At 43.4% G+C, this 22798-nt stretch overlaps 1 protein-coding gene across 3 annotated transcripts in view; it reads left to right on the forward strand.

Moving 5' to 3' along the window:
* The window catches only part of CANT1 (calcium activated nucleotidase 1), a 69941-nt gene extending 58010 nt beyond the window's left edge, over positions 1-11931 (forward strand). For all 3 annotated transcript variants that reach the window (XM_063960717.1, XM_063960716.1, XM_063960719.1), the window contains exons 2-4: positions 1814-2470; positions 3821-4024; positions 11341-11931. In XM_063960717.1, coding sequence (XP_063816787.1) covers positions 1840-2470; positions 3821-4024; positions 11341-11711 — 1206 coding nt within the window. In that variant the 5' untranslated portion in view covers positions 1814-1839 and the 3' untranslated portion in view covers positions 11712-11931. The remainder of the gene's footprint in view (positions 1-1813; positions 2471-3820; positions 4025-11340) is intronic.
* The last annotated feature ends 10867 nt before the right edge of the window (positions 11932-22798 follow it).

Consider the following 22798-nt stretch of genomic DNA (forward strand, 5'->3'; position numbering starts at 1 on the left):
ACTGGGGGCATATCTGGCACTGTGGGGACATGTGTATCTTGTACTGGGGGCATATCTGGCACTGTGGGGACATGTGTATCTTGTACTGGGGGCATAGCAGGCACTGTGGGGACATGTGTATCTGCACTGGGAGCATAGCAGGCACTGTGGGGACATGTGTATCTTGTACTGCAGGCATATCTGGCACTGTGGGGACATGTGTATCTTGTACTGGGGGCATATCTGGCACTGTGGGGACATGTGTATCTTGTACTGGGGGCATAGCAGGCACTGTGGGGACATGTGTATCTGGCACTGGGGGCATATCTGCACTGGGGGCATAGCAGGCACTGTGGGGACATCTGTATCTGCACTGGGGGCATAGCAGGCACTGTGGGGACATGTGTATCTGGCACTGGGGGCATAGCAGGCACTGCGGGGACATGTGTATCTGGCACTGTGGGGACATGTGTATCTGGCACTGGGGGCATAGCAGGCACTGCGGGGACATGTGTATCTGGCACTGCGGGACATGTGTATCTGGCACTGTGGGGCACAGCTGGCACTGTTGGGACATGTGTATCTGGCACTGTGGAGGCACCCATTTTTTGGCGTTTTTATATGTATGGTGGCACTGTACTGGGGCATTATATGTATGTGGCACTCTACAACATGACGAAAAACGGTTATGATATGAGGTCATACTTCTACAAATGTCACACCGAAACGTGTGCACACAAAAATGGGGTGTGGCTTTGTGACAACCTTGCCACGCCCTCATATTTGCGCGCGCGCCTTCGGCACGCTCATGATAGTGGTTCTTGCTCTTAACTACAGATCTTTTCTGGCTCTTTGCCTCTGACTGGTTGGCCACCCCTGTACTATAGCATCATTTTCTTAAACATTACTCTATCACTATTTGTTTAAAGACTAACATGGTTAATGTAAAAAACATAAATTAAAATCAACGCTTCATCTAACCCGGGTAACCCGTTTACAGTGTGGTGTTTGGCTCAAAAACCCATCACCCATGATAGCCATCACTGGGGAGGGAGAGATGACAGCCTTCCAGTATGGTACAGTCTGTTGCCGATTTTACCCATCCTTGCTTACCATGCTGGGAGGCTATAATCTCTCCCTGCTTGTCTCCAGTGTGGCAGCATCCTCCCGAATGCGCTCCGCCCATAGGCGACTGTTTTGAGAGTTTTGTGGTGCTTGGAGATGACGTCATCTCCAAGCACTGGTACTGTACCCGGGTGCAATGTGAACGGTGGCGACCCGGGTATATCCCAGGTCGCAGCCTAAATAGAAACAAGGTAAATCCTGGGTCTGACCTGGCTTGGAACCATATTCCAAATCATAGGTCAGACCTGGGATTTTGGTATAAAAGGGGTATTGGTTCCCTTCTTTGCACTGGATTTTCAATTTTACTGCCGGGAGCTTGCACTGCAGAATGTCATTCACGCGTTGGTTTTGATAAAGTTAAATTAGTGAAATAAATTAGTAGATTGCCCTAAATAATGGAAGTTTTAGTAAATATTTAATTGATCTTTACCCATGGCTGGGTAATGTTGTGGTCGCACACAGCAGTATGAGCCCATTACTTGATACTGTTGGTGATATTGTAGAGTGTGCGGCCATCATACAAAATAGCGAAAACTCTCTCTAAAGGGGACGTCTATTAAGTAACTATTATTTAAGATACTATATGAAGGAAGTGGTGAGATCAAAGAAATAGCAATGTTCTCCTGACTGAATAAGGTAGGGTTTAAAAAAAAAAAAAAAAAAGCAGATTATTATTTATTTCCCAATTCTGTCTGTATGTTTTCATCAGGGGCTGGCTAACCACATTGATGCCTTATGAATTCCTACACACTGCTGGAATGTAAAGAGTCTATGAACCCCCTGCGGATCAGTGTGGGTGGTCTCCCTGTTCTGGCCTCCATGACAAAGACTGCAGACCCCCGTTTCCGGCCACGCTGGCGTGCCATTGTGCTGTCTGGAGTTTGCTTAGCACTGATACTGCTGTTTATCTGTTTTCATCGGTCTTCAAGCCCACCAATTGCAGGCCCCAATGCTCACAACTGGAGGATGGGTCAGCTTCTGGCAGGCCAACTCTATAATGACACCTACCCACTTACCCCTCCTCAGAGGACCCCTGAAGGACTTCGATACCAAATTGCAATCATTGCTGATCTAGATACTGATTCTCGCAGCTCCAAAGACAACACATGGTTCAGTTACCTGAAAAAAGGTCACCTAACCCTGTTTAATAGTGGAGACCGTGTCACAGTGGAATGGGACAAAGAAGACATTGTCTTGGAGACTCATGTGGCAGAAAAAGGGCGAGGAATGGAACTTTCTGAGCTAATAGTGTTTAATGGAAAGTTGTACTCTGTAGATGATCGCACAGGGATAGTGTACAGACTGGAGGGAAGCAAAGCTGTGCCATGGGTCATACTAACAGATGGAGATGGGACAGTGGATAAAGGTAAGTGATTTAAAGAGCTAATTATGATGAATGTATGGAAAGATGTAACTATTTCTGGAATATTTAGAAACATATCTATGAAGATACAGTAGCCTTTTCATTCTTCATTGTCTGTACATATTGACTTGTGTGCTTTGAAATCAGAAACCTTGGGTTGGACAGCTATTGCTGTCCATACTTCTAAACAAGTGGTTTCCAACTTTCTGATGTTTTGGCACACCTTCCAACAAGTCTCAAGAGGGATAGTAGCACCTGATTGAAGAACAGTCCATCCTTTCAGGAAGTCCTATAACTCTCTAACCTTCCCTTTTCTATTTCCTAGTAGAAATTGTCTTATAAGATGTTTTCTTACTGGGACAGTGTACTTATGTTTTGATACTGTTTGCTCTATTCATGAAGCATTGAAAAGACCGATATCACTTGTCCCTTGTGATAAGTCTTTGATCCATTCACACAATGGGTTACAGTGAAGAAAGTGCTCTCAATAATTGTGTGGAAAACCTTTCAGTTAAGAACGGAAAGGTAATTGTCCCTTCACAAAATGGTGATGCCATCTGTGATTTTGCGTAGCAAGCTTCGTTGGAGGTGAAAAGCAATAAACAGTAATCTTCTCCTGTCACTTCCTCATTACCCAATAGCAGAGCTCCCATGTGTCACCCACTTCCCCTCATTACTCATTTACTGGTAGCTAATGGGCTCTGGACAGTGATCAGAGTGCCAGCAATGGCGAGGCTGTCTGTCCAGGAGCAGGGCATCTGTGAAAAGGGGTGGGCAGAATCGAGAAGCATCATCTGGGGATTATCACTGTTTTCAGTCCTTTGACAGGCGTATACTGCTGCCAAACACCAGTGTGAGCTCCAGACACTTCTGCCCCCCACGCTTAATTAATTTCTCTCCTGGGACTTCAGCCAGTGAACCTTACCGCTTTCTCTCCATAACTCATTCGAGCAGCAGAGACTTTCTTACACTTGCATTGCACAGGTCTCTGTCGGAGACTGAACAGACACATGAATAGAGCCTACAGCATTCTGGAGAATCCAACCAATAAAATGGCCGTCTCCAGCGACATAATATTTTTTGGTGAAACGCATTTTACTATGCCGTTCCCCGCCCTGTAAGCACATCACTGGGGCCCCACTTTCCGTACTATACCGCAGAAGAGGGGTGTCCCTGAGAGACATGACAAAACAACCGAATTTTGCAGTGAAAATAGGCGTACTGTATAGAAATGTTCTATTCTGACTTATGCAATCTTTATGAATGGAGCCCAGTATGTGGTCTCCTGTACTTCTTGTGACCTCCCACTTTCTATCTAACTGAAACCTATTCATACTCTCTACCTTACTGCAGGTTTTAAAGCAGAGTGGCTTGCAGTGAAGGATGAACGTCTTTATGTAGGGGGACTAGGGAAGGAGTGGACGACAACGACTGGCAAGGTGCTGAATGAAAACCCTGAGTGGATAAAGGTGATAGGTTCTCTGGGGGATGTCCAGCACCACAACTGGGTTCCTAATTACAACTTGTTGCGGGAAGCTGCTGGAATACAGCCTCCAGGTAAATGAATGAATAGTGGAAGAAGGCTATTGGGACTTGATGTGTAACTCTGTAAAGTCACAAATTGCTTAATAACCATTTCTTTAAGAGTGTTTTTAATTTCAGGTGAATGCCAACAATACTTGCAAAATAACAAAAATGCTAACAACCTTTTTGGGGTTAAAATTATTGCATTTATACGTGCCTTTTACTGCTGTATCATGCTGTCCGTATTATTGGAGGAGTCTACTTTATAAACATTTCCGATTCTCTGAAGAAAATGATTTACAAATTATTATTTCTCTAACGTCCTAGAGGATGCTGGGACTCCTTAAGGACCATGGGGAATAGACGGGCTCCACAGGAGACATGGGCACTTTAAGAAAGAACTTGACTCTGGGTGTGCACTGGCTCCTCCCTCTATGCCCCTCCTCCAGACCTCAGTTTGAGACTGTGCCCAGAGGCAGATGGGTGCACTGCGGTATACGGACTCCAGGTCGACAGCACAAAGGTCGACACACCTTAGGTCGACGCCAATTGGTCGACACACCTTAGGTCGACATGGGCAAAAGGTTGACAGGAACAAGGTCGACGTGGAAAAAGGTCGACATGAGTTTTTCACGATTTTTTTCTTTTTTTGAACCTTTTCATACGATCCACGTGGACTACGATTGGACCGGTAAAGTGTGCCGAGCGAAGGCACCATGCCCGAAGCATGGCGAGCGAAGCGGTGCACTAATTGGGGTTCCCGGTCACTCTACGAAGAAAACGACACCAAAAAAACTTAAAAAACTCATGTCGACCTTTTGTCCATGTCGACCTTTTGTCCATGTCGACCTTGTTCCTGTCGACCTTTTGTCCATGTCGACCTTTTGTCCATGTAGACCTAAGGTGTGTCGACCAATTGGCGTCGACCTAAGGTGTGTCGACCTTTGTGCTGTCGACCCTCAGTCCCAGACCCGTGCACTGCAGGGAGCTCTCCTGAGTTTCCTGCTAAGAAAGTATATTTGTTAGGTTTTTTTATTTTAAGGGAGCACTGCTGGCAACAGACTCCCTGCATCGAGGGACTGAGGGGAGAGAAGCAGACCTACTTAAATGATAGGCTCTGCTTCTTAGGCTACTGGACACTATTAGCTCCAGAGGGAGTCGGAACACAGGTTCGCCCTGGACGTTCGTCCCAGAGCCGCGCCGCCGTCCTCCTCACAGAGCCAGAAGAAAGAAGCCAGGTGAGTATGAGAAGAAAGAAGGCTTCAAAAGGCGGCAGAAGACTTCGTGAGCTTCACTGAGGTAACGCACAGGACGGCAGCTGTGCGCCATTGCTCCCATACACCTCACATACTCCGGTAACTGTAAGGATGCAGGGTGCAGGGGGGGCGCCCTGGGCAGCAATATAAACCTCTTATTTGGCAAAAGAGAGCATATATACAGCTGGACACTGTATATATGGATGAGCCCCCGCCAATTTTACACTTTTAGCGGGACTGAAGCCCGCCGCCGAGGGGGCGGGGCTTCTCCCTCAGCACTCACCAGCGCCATGTTTTTCTCCACAGCACCGCTGAGAGGAAGCTCCCCGGACTTTCCCCTGCTTATTCCACGGTAGAAGAGAGGGTTTTGAAGAAGGGGGGGGCACATAATTCGGCGCAGATAATAATAACAGCGCTACGGGGTAAACATTAAATTGCTGTGTTTTTCCTGGGTCATATTGCGCTGGGGTGTGTGCTGGCATACTCTCTCTCTGTCTCTCCAAAGGGCCTTGTGGGGGAACTGTCTTCAGAAGAGCATTCCCTGAGTGTGTGGTGTGTCGGTACGTGTGTGTCGACATGTCTGAGGTAAAAGGCTCTCCTATGGAGCAAATGTGTGTGTGTGTGTGTGTGTGTGTGTGTGTGTGTGGTGTCGCCGTCGACAACGCCGACGCCTGATTGGATATGTGAAATTAAGGGCTAAGATGAATTATTACACAAAAGATTAGAGTACAGACAGGGAATCTACCCATGTCTGTCCCTATGTCACAGAGATTTTCAGAGTCTCACAACGCTAACTATCCAAAATCATAGACACTGATATCGACACGGAGTCTGACTCCTGTGTCGACTACGATAATGCAAAGTACAGCCAAACTGGCAGAAAAGTATTCAATATATGGTTATTGTAATAAAAGATGTTTTGCTTATCACTGATGACTCGTCTGTCCCTGACACGAGGGTACACATGTTTAAGGGGAAGAAAGCTGAGGTAAATTTCCCTCCTCTCATGAAGAAAAAGAGCGGGAATCTCCAGACAAGAAGCTGCAGCTTCCCAAAAAGAATTCTCAGGGAGTATCCTTTCCCTAATGGGGCCAGGATACGATGGGAATCTTCCCCTAGGGTGTACAAGGCATTGACACGTTTACCCAAAAAGGTAGCGCTGACTTTACAGCTATCCTCAGGGATCCTGCAGATAGCATGCAGTAAAAGTACTTTTGAAGTCCATTTACACACATTCTGGTACACTACTCAGACCGGCGATTGTGTCGGCATGGGTTTATAGCGCTGTAGCAGCGTAGACAGATATCTTATCAGCGGAGATTGAAACCCTAGATAAGGATACCATGTTGTTGTCATTATATGTAAAAGATGTTGTTGATATATATATATCAACACAATTTTTGAGAGGCACTCCTGTGGAAATTATTTACAAAGCCGAGGAGTGCCTCTCAAAAATTGTGTTGCTGTACATTGTGCCCTAGAGGTTCGGAGGGGGCACCCAGGTACTATCTGTTACTGTTTTATGGAGTGCCGGTCAAAATTGCTGGATTGTATGTATGTATGTATGTGTGTGTGTGTATATGTGTATATATATATATATATATATATATATATATATATATATATATATATATATATATATATATATATATATATATATCTCTCTATATCTCTCTATATCTCTCATGCCCAAAGAGACGTTAGTCTACTGGTTTCTAGAGTCAACGCTATGTCGATTTCTGCTAGACATGTCCTTTGGCACATGCAATGGACAGGTGATGCCGACTAAAGGAGGCATATGGAGTTGTTGCCTTACATGGGTGAGGAATTGTTCGGAGAGGGCCTCTCGGATCTCGTCTCCACGGCTACGGCAGGTAAATCAAATTTTTTGCCATATATTCCCTCACAATCTAAGAAAGCGCCTCATTATCAAATGCAGTCCTTTCGTTCCAATAAAAACAAAAGAGCACGTGGTTCGTCCTTTCTTGCCAGAGGTAAGGGCAGAGGGAAAAAGCTGCACAACACTGCTAGTTCCCAGGAACAGAAGTCCTCCCCGACCTCTGCTAAATCCACCGCATGACGCTGGGGCTCCCCTGAGGGAGTCGGCTCCTGTGGGGGCACGTCTTCGACTGTTCAGCCACGTCTGGGTCCACTCACAGGTGGATCCATGGGAAATAGAAATTGTTTCCCAGGGTTACAAGCTGGAATTCGAAGAAGGGCCTCCTCGCCGGTTTTTCAAATCGGCCCTACCGAAACAACCCCTGGAAAGGGAGGTAGTGTTACATGCGATTCAAAAATTGTGTCTGCAACAAGTGGTGGTAGGGGTTCCCCTGCTTCAAAGAGGGCAGGGGGTACTACTCAACTCTGTTTGTGGTTCCGAAACCGGACGGTTCGGTCAGACCATTTTAAATTTAAAACCCCTGAACCTTTACTTAAAACGGTTCAAGTTCAAGATGGAATCACTCAGGGCGGTCATCGCTAGCCTAGAAGGGGGAGATTTTTTGGTATCTCTGGACATAAAGGATGCATACCTGCATGTCCCCATATATCATCCTCCTCAGGCGTACCTGAGATTTGCGGTACAGGATTGTCATTACCAATTTCAGACGTTGCCGTTTGGGCTTTCCACGGCCCCGAGAATATTCACCAAGGTAATGGCGGAAATGATGGTGCTCCTGTGCAAGCAGGGTGTCACAATTATCCCGTACTTGGACGATCTCCTCATAAAAGCGATATCACGGGAGAAGTTGCTGAGCAGCGTATCCCTTTCACTGAATGTGCTACAGCGACACGGCTGGATTCTCAATATTCCAAAGTCGCAGCTGAATCCTACAACTCGTCTGCCCTTCTTGGGCATGATTCTGGACACAGACCAGAAAAGGGTTTTTCTTCTGAAGGGAAAAGCGCAGGAACTCATGACTCTAGTCATGAACTTGTTGAAACCAAAACAAGTGTCAGTACATCATTGCACTCGAGTTCTGGGAAAGATGGTGGCAACATACGAAGCCATTCCATACGGCAAGGGCCTTCCAATGGGACCTATTGGACAAATGGTCCGGGTCGTATCTGCAATTGCGTCAGCGGATCACCCTGTCCCCCAGGGCCAGAGTATCTCTCCTGGGGTGGCTAAACAGTGCTCACCTTCTAGAGGGCCGCAGGTTCGGCTTTCAGGACTGGATCCTGGTGACCACGGACGCGAGCCTCCAAGGTTGGGGAGCGGTCGCACGGGGAAGAAATTTCCAAGGACTTTGGTCAAGTCAAGAGACTTGTCTTCACATCAACATCCTGGAACTAAGGGCCATATAGAACGCCCTACGTCAAGCGGAGATCTTACTTCGCAATCGACCAGTTCTGATCCAGTCAGACAACATCACCGCAGTAGCCAGGGTGGCACAAGGAGCAGAGTGGCAATGGCGGAAGCCACCAGAGTTCTTCGCTGGGCGGAGAATCATGTAAGCGCTCTGTCAGCAGTGTTCATTCCGGGAATGGACAACTGGGAAGCAGACTTCCTCAGCAGACACGCTCTGCATTCGGGAGAGTGGGGACTTCACCAGGAGGTCTTCGCGCAGTTTGCAAGTCGGTGGGGACTACCCCAAATAGACATGATGGCATCCCGTCTCAACAAAAAGCTACAACGGTATTGCGCCAGGTCAAGAGACCCTGAGGCGGTAGCTGTGGACGCCCTAGTGACACCGTGGGTGATCCAGTCGGTATATGTGTTTCCTCCTCTTCCTCTCATACCCAAGGTGTTGAGGATAATAAGAAAAAGAGGATTGAGAACAATTCTCATTGTTCCAGATTGGCCACGAAGGACCTGGTATCGGGATCTGCAAGAAATGCTCACAGATGATCCGTGGCCTCTTCCTCTAAGGCAGGACTTGTTACAACAGGGTCCCTGTCTGTTCCAAGACTTACCGCGGCTGCGTTTGACGGCATGACGGTTGAACGCCGGATCCTTGCGGAAAAAGGTATTCCAGGAGAGGTCATTCCTACGCTAATAAAGGCTAGGAAGGACGTGACATCTATACATTATCACTGAATATGGAGAAAATATGTTTCTTGGTGTGAGGCCAGGAATGCTCCTACGGAAGAATTCCACCTGGGCTGTTTTCTTCACTTCCTACAAACTGGAGTGAATTTGGACCTAAAATTAGGCTCCATTAAAAGTTCAGATTTCGGCCTTATCCATTTTCTTTCAAAAGGAATTGGCCTCATTACCTGAAGTACAGACTTTTGTGAAGGGAGTACTGCATATTCAGTCCCCTTTTGTACCTCCGGTGGCGCCTTGGGACCTTAACGTGGTGTTAAGTTTCCTTAAATCACATTGGTTTGAACCACTTAAGACAGTAGAGTTGAAATCTCACCTGGAAGGTGGTCATGTTGTTAGCCTTGGCTTCGGCTAGGTGAGTTTCGGAATTGGCGGCTTTATCACATAAAAGCCCTTATCTGGTTTTCCATATGGATAGAGCGGAATTGCGGACCCGTTCTCAATTCCTGCCTAAGGTGGTCTCATCCTTTCATATGAACCAAACTATTGTCGTGGCTACACGTGACTTGGAGGATTCCGAGTCCCTTGATGTTGTCAGGGCTTTGAAAATTTACGTGGCCCGAATGGCTAGGATCAGTAAAACAGAAGCACTGGTCGTCCTGTATGCAGCCAACAAAGTTGGCGGCCCTGCTTCAAAGCAGACTATTGCTCGCTGGATCTATAACATGATTCAGCAGGCGCATTCTACGGCAGGATTGCCGTTACAAAAATCGGTTAAGGCCCCTTCCACTAGGAAGGTGGGCTCTTCTTGGGCGGCTGCCCGAGGGGTCTCGGCACTACAGCTGTGCCGAGCTGCTACTTGGTCGGGTTCAAACACCTTTGCAAAATTCTATAAGTTTGATACCCTGGCTGAGGAGGACCTCATGTTTGCTCAATCGGTGCTGCAGAGTCATCCGCACTCTCCCGCCCGTTTGGGAGCTTTGGTATAATCCCCATGGTCTTTACGGAGTCCCCAGCATCCTCTAGGACATTAGAGAAAATAAGATTTTACTTACCGGTAAATCTATTTCTCGTAGTCCGTAGAGGATGCTGGGCGCCCGTCCCAAGTGCGGACTTCTTCTGCAATACTTGTATATAGTTATTGCTTCAATAAGGGTTACGTTATTGTTGCATCGGGCGTGAACTGATGCTATGTTATTGTCATACTGTTTACTGGATTGTTATCACAAGTTATACGGTGTGATTGGTGTGGCTGGTATGAATCTTGCCCTTGGATTAACAAAAATCCTTTCTTCGTACTGTCCATCTCCTCTGGGCACAGTTCTCTAACTGAGGTCTGGAGGAGGGGCAGAGAGGGAGGAGCCAGTGTACACCAGGAACTAAATTCTTTCTTAAAGTGCCCATGTCTCCTGTGGAGCCCGTCTATTCCCCATGGTCCTTACGGAGTACCAGCATCCTCTACGGACTACGAGAAATAGATTTACCGGTAGGTTTAAAATCTTATTTTTTTTCCAGACTCATGATTGTGTAAGACTAGAACAAGTTACATATTTCTTATTCAGTAAGATTAACAAGTTCTTCAAGTTGAACCTTTTCTAAATTCTTTCTATGTTGACACAGTGAAAAACAAATGTTACCAGCTTCTCTGCAGCACAATCGGATACCTGTATGGCAGAATACAGCAATATTGTTGCAGCAAAGTAAAAATAAAAAGTTTACTGCAGAGACAATGGAGGTAATTAAGAGTTGATCGCAGCAGCAAATTTGTTAGCAGTTGGGCGAAACCATGTGCACTGTAGGGGGGCAGATATAACATGTGCAGAGAGAGTTAGATTTGGGTGGGTTATTTTGTTTCTGTGCAGGGTAAATACTGCCTGCTTTATTTTTACACTGCAATTTAGATTTCAGTTTGAATACACCCCACCCAAATCTAACTCTCTCTGCACATGTTATATCTGCCCCCCCTGCAGTGCACATGGTTTTGCCCAACTGCTAACAAATTTGCTGCTGCGATCAACTCTGAATTAGACCCAGTATACACTGCTTTCCCTTTTAGATACATAGGATTGCTTATATACACTCCTTCCTCTTTGCCCAATATTCAGGATACTTGATCCACGAGTCTGCAGCTTGGAGTGACTCTCTGCATAGCTGGTTTTTCCTTCCACGTCGAGCCAGTAAAGAAAGATACAGCGAGGTAGAGGACGAACAGCGTGGCGCTAACATACTTCTGCGTGCCTCTGCCGATTTCTCTGATATTGCACTTTCTCATGTGGGGACACAAATTCCCACCCATGGTTTCTCTTCATTTAAATTTATCCCCGGCACAGATGATCAGATCATCGTGGCTCTGAAGTCAGAAGAAAACAAAGGCCAGGTGGCCACATACATCACTGTCTTTATTCTGGATGGTCGAGTTCTGTTGCCTGAGACGAAGATTGGGAACATCAAATATGAAGGAATTGAGTTTATCTGATATTATGATCCGTTAGTTATAACGTAAAAGGATGTGCTCACAGATGTGATTGTGTGATCATCCAAATGCCATTTTGCCATTAACTGCTATTACTGACACTATTTATAAATGAGATGACTGAATCACTGGAGGTTTCACAGATTAATCTGCATACATGTTTAGAATGTACCATAGAAAAGCTGATGACATCATCATTTTTATTAAACATATTTTTAATATATGCTTTTGTTAGTGGTTATTTAAAGGAGATTGTATTTTATAACAGCCTGTCATGAAGTGGAGAATTGTATAGATCTGGAGTAGGCAAGGTGTGGTACTCTGCATCCCAGCATGCCCTGCCACAGTTTTAGCAGGCTATAATGGGAAAACAATGGCAAAGCATGCTGGGTTTTATAGTTCAGCTGCAACTGGAGTGCCACATGTTGCCTACCCCTAGATGAACATTTTTTATTAACATGCTTATGTAAAATATGTCCAGACCATCTATTTCAGTGAACTGGTTTTTATTTATACTTCTTGCATTTCACCCACTAGGTGCTCTGTTGTACTTTGGTGTTTTTTTTTAAAAAAAGTCTATTTTCATGTAGGAATAAGTCAACCTCTATATTTACTGTATGCCCTAAACACCGGGTCTAATTCATGTTTGTACGCATTGCCGATGTCCACGCAACTGAGCGATTATCAGCAGACTGCACACACCAAGATACCGCACAGCTATTGACAGCTAGGGGCCATTTGGCGGATGTAACTGGAGTGGCAGCAAAACTTAAGGCATGTCATGGCCGGTTTCAGGGTGTCTGCCTTTAGCTGCGATCATGTACGCAGAAATACATAGCGCCAGCGTCTCTACTGCTGCGGCCAGTCTACGTGACCATAGACTCACTTAGGGAATCGCTGTTCCTCATTATTGCGTCACATGTGTACAGTTGCTAAGGACTTTGTGATGTTTCCGGTGGGTTTTCTGGGCGGCAGCGTCACTTGCAATCATTGACAAGTCCGTAGCCTGAAAAATGGCAGCTGCGTAATGCATGTGCGTACAAACATGAATTGGGCCCACAACTTGGAACCTATCTTATTTTTGGCTGTTTGAACAGAGAACAGGCCATTGATTACCTTCCCTTTTGCCAGGGGCCCATAAACCACTTCTTTATTTTTTCCTTTCCATTGGGCACTGCTCTGCTGTCTTAAATAGAATCTGTCTTCAGGGTCTTGGCAGGTGTCTCTGTCCCATTATTCACTCACAAGAGAGCACTTATGAGGTAGGGTAGCTTACTGAATAGCTGTCATGTAGAATGTACTAAAGTGATGCTGTTCATTAATGAATGGCTTATTTGGGGGGGAAATAAAGACAGACTATAGTGGTAGAATTACCAGAGGAGCAGGCCATGCAGGCACATCCACTACTAAGGTCCCCACTCATGCACAGTAGCAGTTCACGTGAAGTCCCTGTTTTGGCTGTTAGTTCCAGATGATGCAGAATCGCTCTCTGATGAAGCGATACACCCTTGACTTAATTAACAAATCAATAATTTGCGGTGAAACTTGCAGTATTGTGTTTGTTATCCTTTGTGTCTTGATTTATTTAAGCCCAGACCCAAATATGGGGACTATTTAAGAAATCATATTCCCAGAAAACCCGTGGTTAACGGACCGTGCATGCGCAGTAGCAAATGGGAGTCCTGGTAGATGCAGTCTCTTCAGTCTGAACAAATCGCGGAGACAGCTTCCTCTTTCTGCCTGTTGTGTATATGTACGCTTTTGGTAGACAGCAGTGAACAAGTTTGGAGACTCTAGGTTCAAACTAAGGGCCTAATGCAGACCTGATCGTAGCAGAAATTTTGTTAGCAGTTAGGCAAAACCATGTGCACTGCAGGGGGGGGGGGGGGGGGGCAGATATAACATGCAGAGAGTGTTAGATTTGGGTGGGGTGTATTCAAACTAAAATCTAAATTGCAGTGTAAAACTAAAGCATCCAGTATTTACCCTGCACAGAAACAAAATAACCCAAATCTAACTCTCGCTGCACATGTTATATCTCTACCTTGGGCATTAGTCTGCCATGAGGAGAAAGTCTGTTAATTTTCCTCCCTGGCATCTACTAGTCTAGGTGGTGTGTGTAAAGGTGCATATACACTGGGCGTTTTTGCCCAGCGTGTATGCATAGCGATGATCGCTGACATTGCTGGGCTGAAAATTGCTCAGTGCATACACACTGAGCGCTTTTCCCTCCTGCCCAGCGATGTCAGCGTGGGTGAACGGCTTTCCATAGCAGGACGCTATGAAAAGCTGTTCACCCCGCCGTTAATCTACTGGTAAAACCAGCAGATGAACTGCGGCCACCGGCGATGAAGCGGGAGCGCGCATCAACGCTCATCGCCGGGGCATACACACTGGGCGGTTTTGAGCTGAAAGCAGCTCAAAACACCAAAAGTGAGCTGCATTCAGCTCAGAATCGCCCAGTGTGTATGGGCCTTTACATTAAACATCTCTCGCCTAAAACTTCCTCCAGGGCTTTGCTGCAGAACCAGACCACCTCCTCTGGGCTTCAAAAGAAGTGTTTCCAATTCTTGGGTCAAGAGTACCATGATGGCTTCTGGAGCCCAAAGGCTGAGGCACTGGGGTTTAACCCTCTTGTCACAGCTGCACAAAGTTACTCAAGTACTGAGGTGGTGGCCTTAATATCTATTGGGAGCAGGATGGGGATTCTGATCAAAGTTTATACCAGAACACTTCAGGATTCTAATCCCAATATGTCTTTTAAAAAGTGCTTCATCAACAAATTGCAGGAAAATGAACAATTACATATGACATTAATAATAATAATAATAATAATAAGCTGGTCCTATTGATTTAGTTGAATCCTTTTGATTTAGTGAATTATAGAACTATTTGCAAAGCTAAAAAACACATAAATATTAGTCGGTACAAATGGAATGCTATATTTTTGAAGTAATGTAATACTTATTGAAGATTGACATTTGAAATACAATATCGCTAAAATAATGCTCAAGTTATTAAGATGAAGAAATTATGGCTTGCCAAGATGCATAACATTCCATTTATGCTTTGTGGAAAAGGCAGTTGACAGCAGATTGTTCTTTTACAGAACACATGTAGGGTGACCTTTTCATAACACATTATTGCCTTATTCTCCTCTGACAAGAATGTACCAAAAAAAAAATTTTGTGTTTTGCGCTAGACAGACAGTGGAAAAATGCAGCATATACACCTCGGAAAAATCCACCAATTTTCCATATACAGCTGTTTACAAATAAATTGGTGTACAGATTGCGCAAATTCTGTCCTAAATGATTACATAAAATAAATAAAAAAAAGAGCGTTTCTTCCCTTTTTGTTTCTTTATGGGAAGGACAATAACTTCTCGGGTATCACCATATATTGAATTGTCTGAACTGTAAAAAATAATAACACAATAGTGCAGACATCCAATTCAAAAACACCAAAAGGTTTTTTATATATACACCACACTCACAATGTGTCAATGGGTTGAAGGCATATAATGAGTCTTTAACTTGAAGGAAAATGTTTCTATTGAATTCTTCGGATATCCACCTGGGCTTTAGGCTAAAACAGAGTAAGGCGAAGCAATAGTGCAGACTCCCATTCAAAGGAAAAGGATTTTTTACTAACAAATGCACTCGCAAACAAAAGAAATTTAAAAGCATGTAATAACACTGGTGCTAGAGATGGCTGTATACTCATCGATCCAAAAGGCCCACAGAGTTCCGGATACTCCTAGGAACAAGTTCAGGATCAGTCCTATACCTCAGTCCACCAGGTAAGAAGAAGCCACACCGCTTAATGCATTTCGAACCCCACTGGGTTCTTCCTCAGAAGCGTTTGTGGCTAGACAACATTATCAAACATTTATACCCATCTAATTTATTCTCATAATGTCCATCAGCTGTGTTCAAGTACACATACTCCCACTTCTGCTTTCAAATTTCGCGGGGGAGATGGTGACGTAATAATTATCCAATGGGAGGATCTCTCTTCCTCTTCCGCCGACGGCGGACAGGAAATGACGTCATGCGTGCCACCCGATCCTATGTGTTCCATACACGGCGAATGATACTGAATGAGCACTTCCCGTTCCCGTCGTCAGTGGCGACGGACAGAAAGCACCGCCCCTCACATATCTCGTGATAACACAATCTCCTTTACATGCGGAAGTGTGCGTTCCAAATCCTCCTCGGTCATTCAGAACGGCACCACGATTATTATATATATGTCCATTTCCACTGGAGAAATGAGGGGATCCTTGGGGGATTTTCCATTCATGGTTCCATAAAACAAAATATATAGATGGTTTTAGGGCCATGACATGTATACAAATGTGATAATAACAATACATGACAATAAATAGTAAATATTAAAAATTAAATTGGAATCATCAATAAATAAATAGGAACATATTAATAGAATCCATAAAAAACTTTCAAAAGATATTAAACACTATAAAAACCATTTCATCTCGAAATCGGTATTTAATCCTTTAGGGTGTAGGGAATTTAATTTAAAAATCCAGTTCATTTCATTCTTAGCTAATCTCCTTTCTAGATCTTTAGTCCGCCATGTGGGTTTAACTTGTTCTATTCCCCAAAATCTTTTTATAAAACATTCTTTTTTATCATGATGAGTTTTAAAATGGGCTGAAAGAGAATGTGTTTCCAGCCCTTTCCGAATATTATACACATGTACCGCAAGGCGGGTTTTTAAGTTTCTACTTGTCCGACCTACATAAAGTAACCCACATGCACATTCTATCCATAGATAATGTTTTTTGATTGACGTGATAAAATCATTAATTCTGTATGTCATTATTTACTGTAAACTCTGTGATCTTACTAGATTTACTCTTAACCGTCCTACACATCAGACACTGTCCACATCTATGGAACCCCTTAGTTCTAGTGCTAACTCTCGTATTTTCATCTATAGCACTTCTTACTAATTTGTCCTTCAACGATGGTGCTTTCCTATAAATGAAGGTGGGTCTATCAGGGATTTCTTTTCCTATGACTGGATCTTTCTGTAATAAATACCAGTTTCTCCTAAAAATTCTTTCAATATCCTTGTGCAGGGGATTAAACTGACTAATAAAGGCCCACTTGTTACTTTCATTTTTTGATTTTTTATCTTTCTCTTTCAAAAGGTCATCCCTATTGATATTTTCTACTTTAATTCGTGCTTTATTTATAAGGTCTACTGAATAACCTTTATTGATAAACCTATTGGTAGTTTCCAGTATTTGTTCATTACAGGTAGTTTGATCACTACAATTCCGCTTGATACGTGTAAACTGGCTAAATGGAATACCATCTAGCCAGTTGGGGTGATGTAAACTACCCATTTCTATGTATCCATTGGAGTCTGTTACCTTCCTGAAAGTCTTAGTCTTCAGGGTGTCATCCTCTACATATAGACATAGGTCCAAGAAGGAAATTTCTTTTAAACTACTAGTTGTTACAAATTTGAGGTTAAAATCATTCTGATTTAATTTGTCCGTGAAGATTGAAAGATCATCTTCCTGTCCATTCCAAAAAAATAGGACATCATCGATATATCGATGCCAGGATACCAGACTTGCCCCCAGTCCATCCACTCCAAAGATGTTATGATCTTCCCAATAAGCCATGTACAAATTGGCATAACTGGGGGCAAATCTGGTACCCATGGCTGTCCCCACTTGTTGGATATAATACGTCCCGTCGAAATAAAAATAATTGTTATCTAGAATAAAACCAATACCATCCAGGATACATTTCTTGGTTAAATCATCATAATCACTTTTGTCTAAAAAATAAGAGATGGCTTCCAACCCCTTCTCTTTTTTAATAACCGTATACAAAGTGCATACGTCTGCACTACATAAAATGGTAGAACTGGTATATTGGAAATTGGTAATTTTTCTCAATACATGCCCCGTATCTTTCAGATACGCCTTTGTTTTTACTACCAGAGGCTGCAAAAAATGGTCGATTAATGCTGACAAATTTGATGTTAAACTATTGGTCCCCGATATAATTGGGCGGCCAGGGAGGTGGAGGGGGTCCTTATGGACTTTCGGTAGGACATATATAGTTGGTACTGAGGGTTCTTTTATATTAAGGAAATCATGTTCTTTTTCATTAATTACTCCATCCTTTAACGCATTGGATGTTAGTGTTAGTAATGCTTCACTAATCCTGTGTAGGGTCCGATCTCAATTTTTTAGAAGTGTTCCCTACATTTAATTGTTTCATGATTTCCTCCATGTAATCCGATTTGTCCATAAGGACAACCCCCCACCCTTATCTGCTGGCTTGATGATAACTTCCTTATCATCCTTTAATGATCTTACTGCCTCATATTTTTTTTTTAGACAAGTTACATTTTACCTTCTTCTGATACGGACGGATACCTTTTTTTCAATTATTTTTTTATGGATATTAGAACTTATCTCCTTCTCGTGGATCTGTAATCCCACTGAAAAGGAGAACTTGGTTCTACTGGGGTAGCTGGTTCCAATAATTGATACCTATTGGTTCTAATATCCATAAAAAAATAATTTAAAAAAAGGTATCCGTCCTAAAGAAATGTAAACGAGGAAAAAGGGCAGGCTAGAAAAAAACCTTGCCTAAACCAAAACTGCCACCAAAAAAGATAGTCTGATGGAAAGATTTTCAGTTTAAGTAAAAGGGTACTGACCCCTGTAGAAATCAGGGTGTTAAGGAAAGGGTTGAAATTTGCCCCTACGGGTGAAGTCGATCCTTTTGGGCTTTATATAGACACACAAAAATATATAAGAAAACTTACCCTTAAGAAGTTTTTTATGAATAAAAATAAAGAGGATCCTGTCCCTGGAGTGGAAATTCTGTCAGGACGTGAGCAATTTAAGAATAATTCCAGTTTTAACCCAACTTATGAAAGGGGGAAATTAATTAATTGTTTCAACGAAGTCGTTAACGATGAGTTGGAAAAATTGATGAAACAGAAGAAGGAAAAATTTAACTTGTCTAAAAAAGAATATGAGGCAGTAAGATCATTAAAGGATGATAAGGAAGTTATCATCAAGCCAGCAGATAAGGGTGGGTGGGTTGTCCTTATGGACAAATCGGATTACATGGAGGAAATCATGACACAATTACATTTAGGGAACACTTATAAAAAATTGAGATCGGACCCTACACAGAGGATTAGTGAAGCATTACTAACACTAACATCCAATGCGTTAAAGGATGGAGTAATTAATGAAAAAGAACATGATTTCCTTAATATAAAAGAACCCTCAGTACCAACTATATATGTCAAGGATACTGAAAGAATTTTTAGGAGAAACTGGTATTTATTACAGAAAGATCCAGTCATAGGAAAAGAAATCCCTGACGGACCCACCTTCATTTATAGGAAAGCACCATCGTTGAAGGACAAATTAGTAAGAAGTGCTATAGATGAAAATACGAGAGTTAGCACTAGAACTAAGGGGTTCCATAGATGTGGACAGTGTCTGATGTGTAGGATGGTTAAGAGTAAATCTAGTAAGATCACAGAGTTTACAGTAAATAATGACACATACAGAATTAATGATTTTATCACATGTCAATCAAAAAACATTATGGGATAGAATGTGCATGTGAGTTACTTTATGTAGGTCGGACAAGTAGAAACTTAAAAACCCGCCTTGTGGAACGTGTATAATATTCGGAAAGGGCTGGAAACACATTCTCTTTCAGCCCATTTTAAAACTCATCATGATAAAAAAAAAAAAAAAACGTTTTATAAAAAGATTTTGGGGATTAGAACAAGTTAAACCCACATGGCGGACTAAAGATCTAGAAAGGAGATTAGCTAAGAATGAAATGAACTGGATTTTTAAATTAAATTCCCTACAACCTAAAGGATTAAATACCGATTTCGAGATGAAATGGTTTTTATAGTGTTTAATATCTTTTGAAAGTTTTTTATGGATTCTATTAATATGTTCCTATTTATTTATTTATTGATGATTCCAATTTAATTTTTATTATTTACTATTTATTGTCATGTATTGTTATTATCACATTTGTATACATGTCATGGCCCTAAAACCATCTATATGTTTTGTTTTATGGCACCATGAATGGAAAATCCCCCAAGGATCCCCTCATTTCTCCAGTGGAAATGGACATATACATAATAATCGTGGTGCCGTTCTGAATGACAGAGGAGGATTTGGAACGCACACTTCCGCATGTAAAGGAGATTGTGTTATCACGAGATATGTGAGGGGCGGTGCTTTCTGTCCGTCGCCCCTGACGACGGGAACGGGAAGTGCTCATTCAGTATCATTCGCCGTGTATGGAACGCATAGGATCGGGTGGCACGCATGACGTCATTTCCTGTCCGGCGGCGACGGAAGAGGAAGAGAGATCCTCCCATTGGATAATTATTACGTCACCATCTCCCCCGCGAAATTTGAAAGCGGAAGTGGGAGTATGTGTACTTGAACACAGCTGATGGACATTATGAGAATAAATTAGATGGGTATAAATGTTTGATAATGTTGTCTAGCCACAAACGCTTCTGAGGAAGAACCCAGTGGGGTTCGAAATGCATTAAGCGGTGTGGCTTCTTCTTACCTGGTGGACTGAGGTATAGGACTGATCCTGAACTTGTTCCTAGGAGTATCCGGAACTCTGTGGGCCTTTTGGATCGATGAGTATACAGCCATCTCTAGCACCAGTGTTATTACATGCTTTTAAATTTCTTTAGTTTGTGAGTGCATTTGTTATTAAAAAATCCTTTTCCTTTGAATGGGAGTCTGCACTATTGCTTCGCCTTACTCTGTTTCAGCCTAAAGCCCAGGTGGATATCCGAAGAATTCAATAGAAACATTTTCCTTCAAGTTAAAGACTCATTATATGCCTTCAACCCATTGACACATAGTGAGTGTGGTGTATATATAAAAAACCTTTTGGTGTTTTTGAATTGGATGTCTGCACTATTGTGTTATTATTTTTTACAGTTCAGACAATTCAATATGTGGTGATACCCGAGAAGTTATTGTCCTTCCCATAAAGAAACAAAAGGGAAGTAACGCTCCTTTTTTTTATTTTTATTTTTCCTCTGACAAGAATGTCAGAACTCCTTGAAATAAGAAATGTATCTACAGATTTGGGTATGGGTCATTAGGTTGACAAGACTTAGGTCGACCACTATTGGTCAACATGGAAAAAGGTCGACATGAGTTTTTTGAAATATTTTGGTGTCTTTTTTTTCCTACAAAAGTGACGGGGAACCCCAATTAGTGCACGGTGTCCCCTCGTATGGCTCACTTCGCTCGGCACAGGTTACTGTTCCCAATCGTAGTCCACGTGGATCATAAACTATGAAAGACGTCAAAAAATTAAATGTGAAAAAATGTCGACCAATAGTGGTCGACCTAATGATTGTATCCCACAGATTTCTACTTTCACCTTGCATTCTCCACTATATATATATATATATATATATATATATATATATACACTGCTCAAAAAAATAAAGGGAACACTTAAACAACACAATGTAACTCCAAGTCAATCACACTTCTGTGAAATGAAACTGTCCACTTAGGAAGCAACACTGATTGACAATCAATTTCACATGCTGTTGTGCTAATGGAATAGACAACTGGTGGAAATTATAGGCAATTAGCAAGACACCCCCAATAAAGGAGTTGTTCTGCAGGTGGTGACCACAGACCACTTCTCAGCTCCTATGCATTCTGGCTGATGTTTTGGTCACTTTTGAAAGCTGGCGGTGCTTTCACTCTAGTGGTAGCATGAGATGGAGTCTACAACCCACACAAGTGGCTCAGGTAGTGCAGCTCATCCAGGATGGCACATCAATGCGAGCTGTGGCAAGAAGGTTTGCTGTGTCTGTCAGCGTAGTGTCCAGAGCATGGAGGTGCTACCAGGAGACAGGCCAGTACATCAGGAGACATGGAGGAGGCCGTAGGAGGGCAACAACCCAGCAGCAGGACCGCTACCTCCGCCTTTGTGCAAGGAGGAACGAGAGGAGCCCTGCCAGAGCCCTGCAAAATGACCTCCAGCAAGCCACAAATGTGCATGTGTCTACTCAAACGATCAGAAACAGACTCCATGAGGGTGGTATGTGGGCCTGACATCCACAGGTGGGGGTTGTGCTTACAGACCAACACCATGGAGGACGTTTGGCATTTGCCAGAGAACACCAAGATTGGCAAATTCGCCACTGGCGCCCTGTGCTCTTCACAGATGAAAGCAGGTTCTCACTGAGCACATGTGACAGACGTGACAGAGTCTGGAGACGCCAAGGAGAACTTTCTGCTGCCTGCAACATCCTTCAGCATGACCGGTTTGGCAGTGGGTCAGTAATGGTGTGGGGTGGCATTTCTTTGGGGGGCCGCACAGCCCTCCATGTGCTCGCCAGAGGTAGCCTGACTGCCATTAGGTACCGAGATGAGATCCCCAGACCCCTTGTGAGACCATATGCTGGTGCGGTTGGCCCTGGGTTCCTCCTAATGCAAGACAATGCTAGACCTCATGTGGCTGGAGTATGTCAGCAGTTCCTGCAAGACAAAGGCATTGATGCTATGGACTGGCCCGCCCGTTCCCCAGACCTGAATCCAATTGAACACATCTGGGACATCATGTCTCGCTCCATCCACCAACGCCACGTTCCACCACAGACTGTCCAGGAGTTGGCGGATGCTTTAGTCCAAGTCTGGGAGGAGATCCCTCAGGAGACCATCCGCCACCTCATTAGGAGCATGCCCAGGCGTTGTAGGGAGGTCATACAGGCACGTGGAGGCCACACACACTACTGAGCCTCATTTTGACTTGTTTTAAGGACATTACATCAAAGTTGGATCAGCCTGTAGTGTGTTTTTCCACTTTAATTTTGAGTGTGACTCCAAATCCAGACCTCCATGGGCTAATAAATTTGATTTCCATTGATAATTTTTGTGTGATTTTGTTGTCAGCACATTCAACTATGTAAAGAACAAAGTATTTAATAAGAATATTTCATTCATTCAGATCTAGGATGTGTTATGTTAGTGTTCCCTTTATTTTTTTGAGCAG

This window comes from Pseudophryne corroboree, chromosome 3, assembly GCF_028390025.1.
Source record: "Pseudophryne corroboree isolate aPseCor3 chromosome 3, aPseCor3.hap2, whole genome shotgun sequence".
NCBI lineage: Eukaryota > Metazoa > Chordata > Amphibia > Anura > Myobatrachidae > Pseudophryne > Pseudophryne corroboree.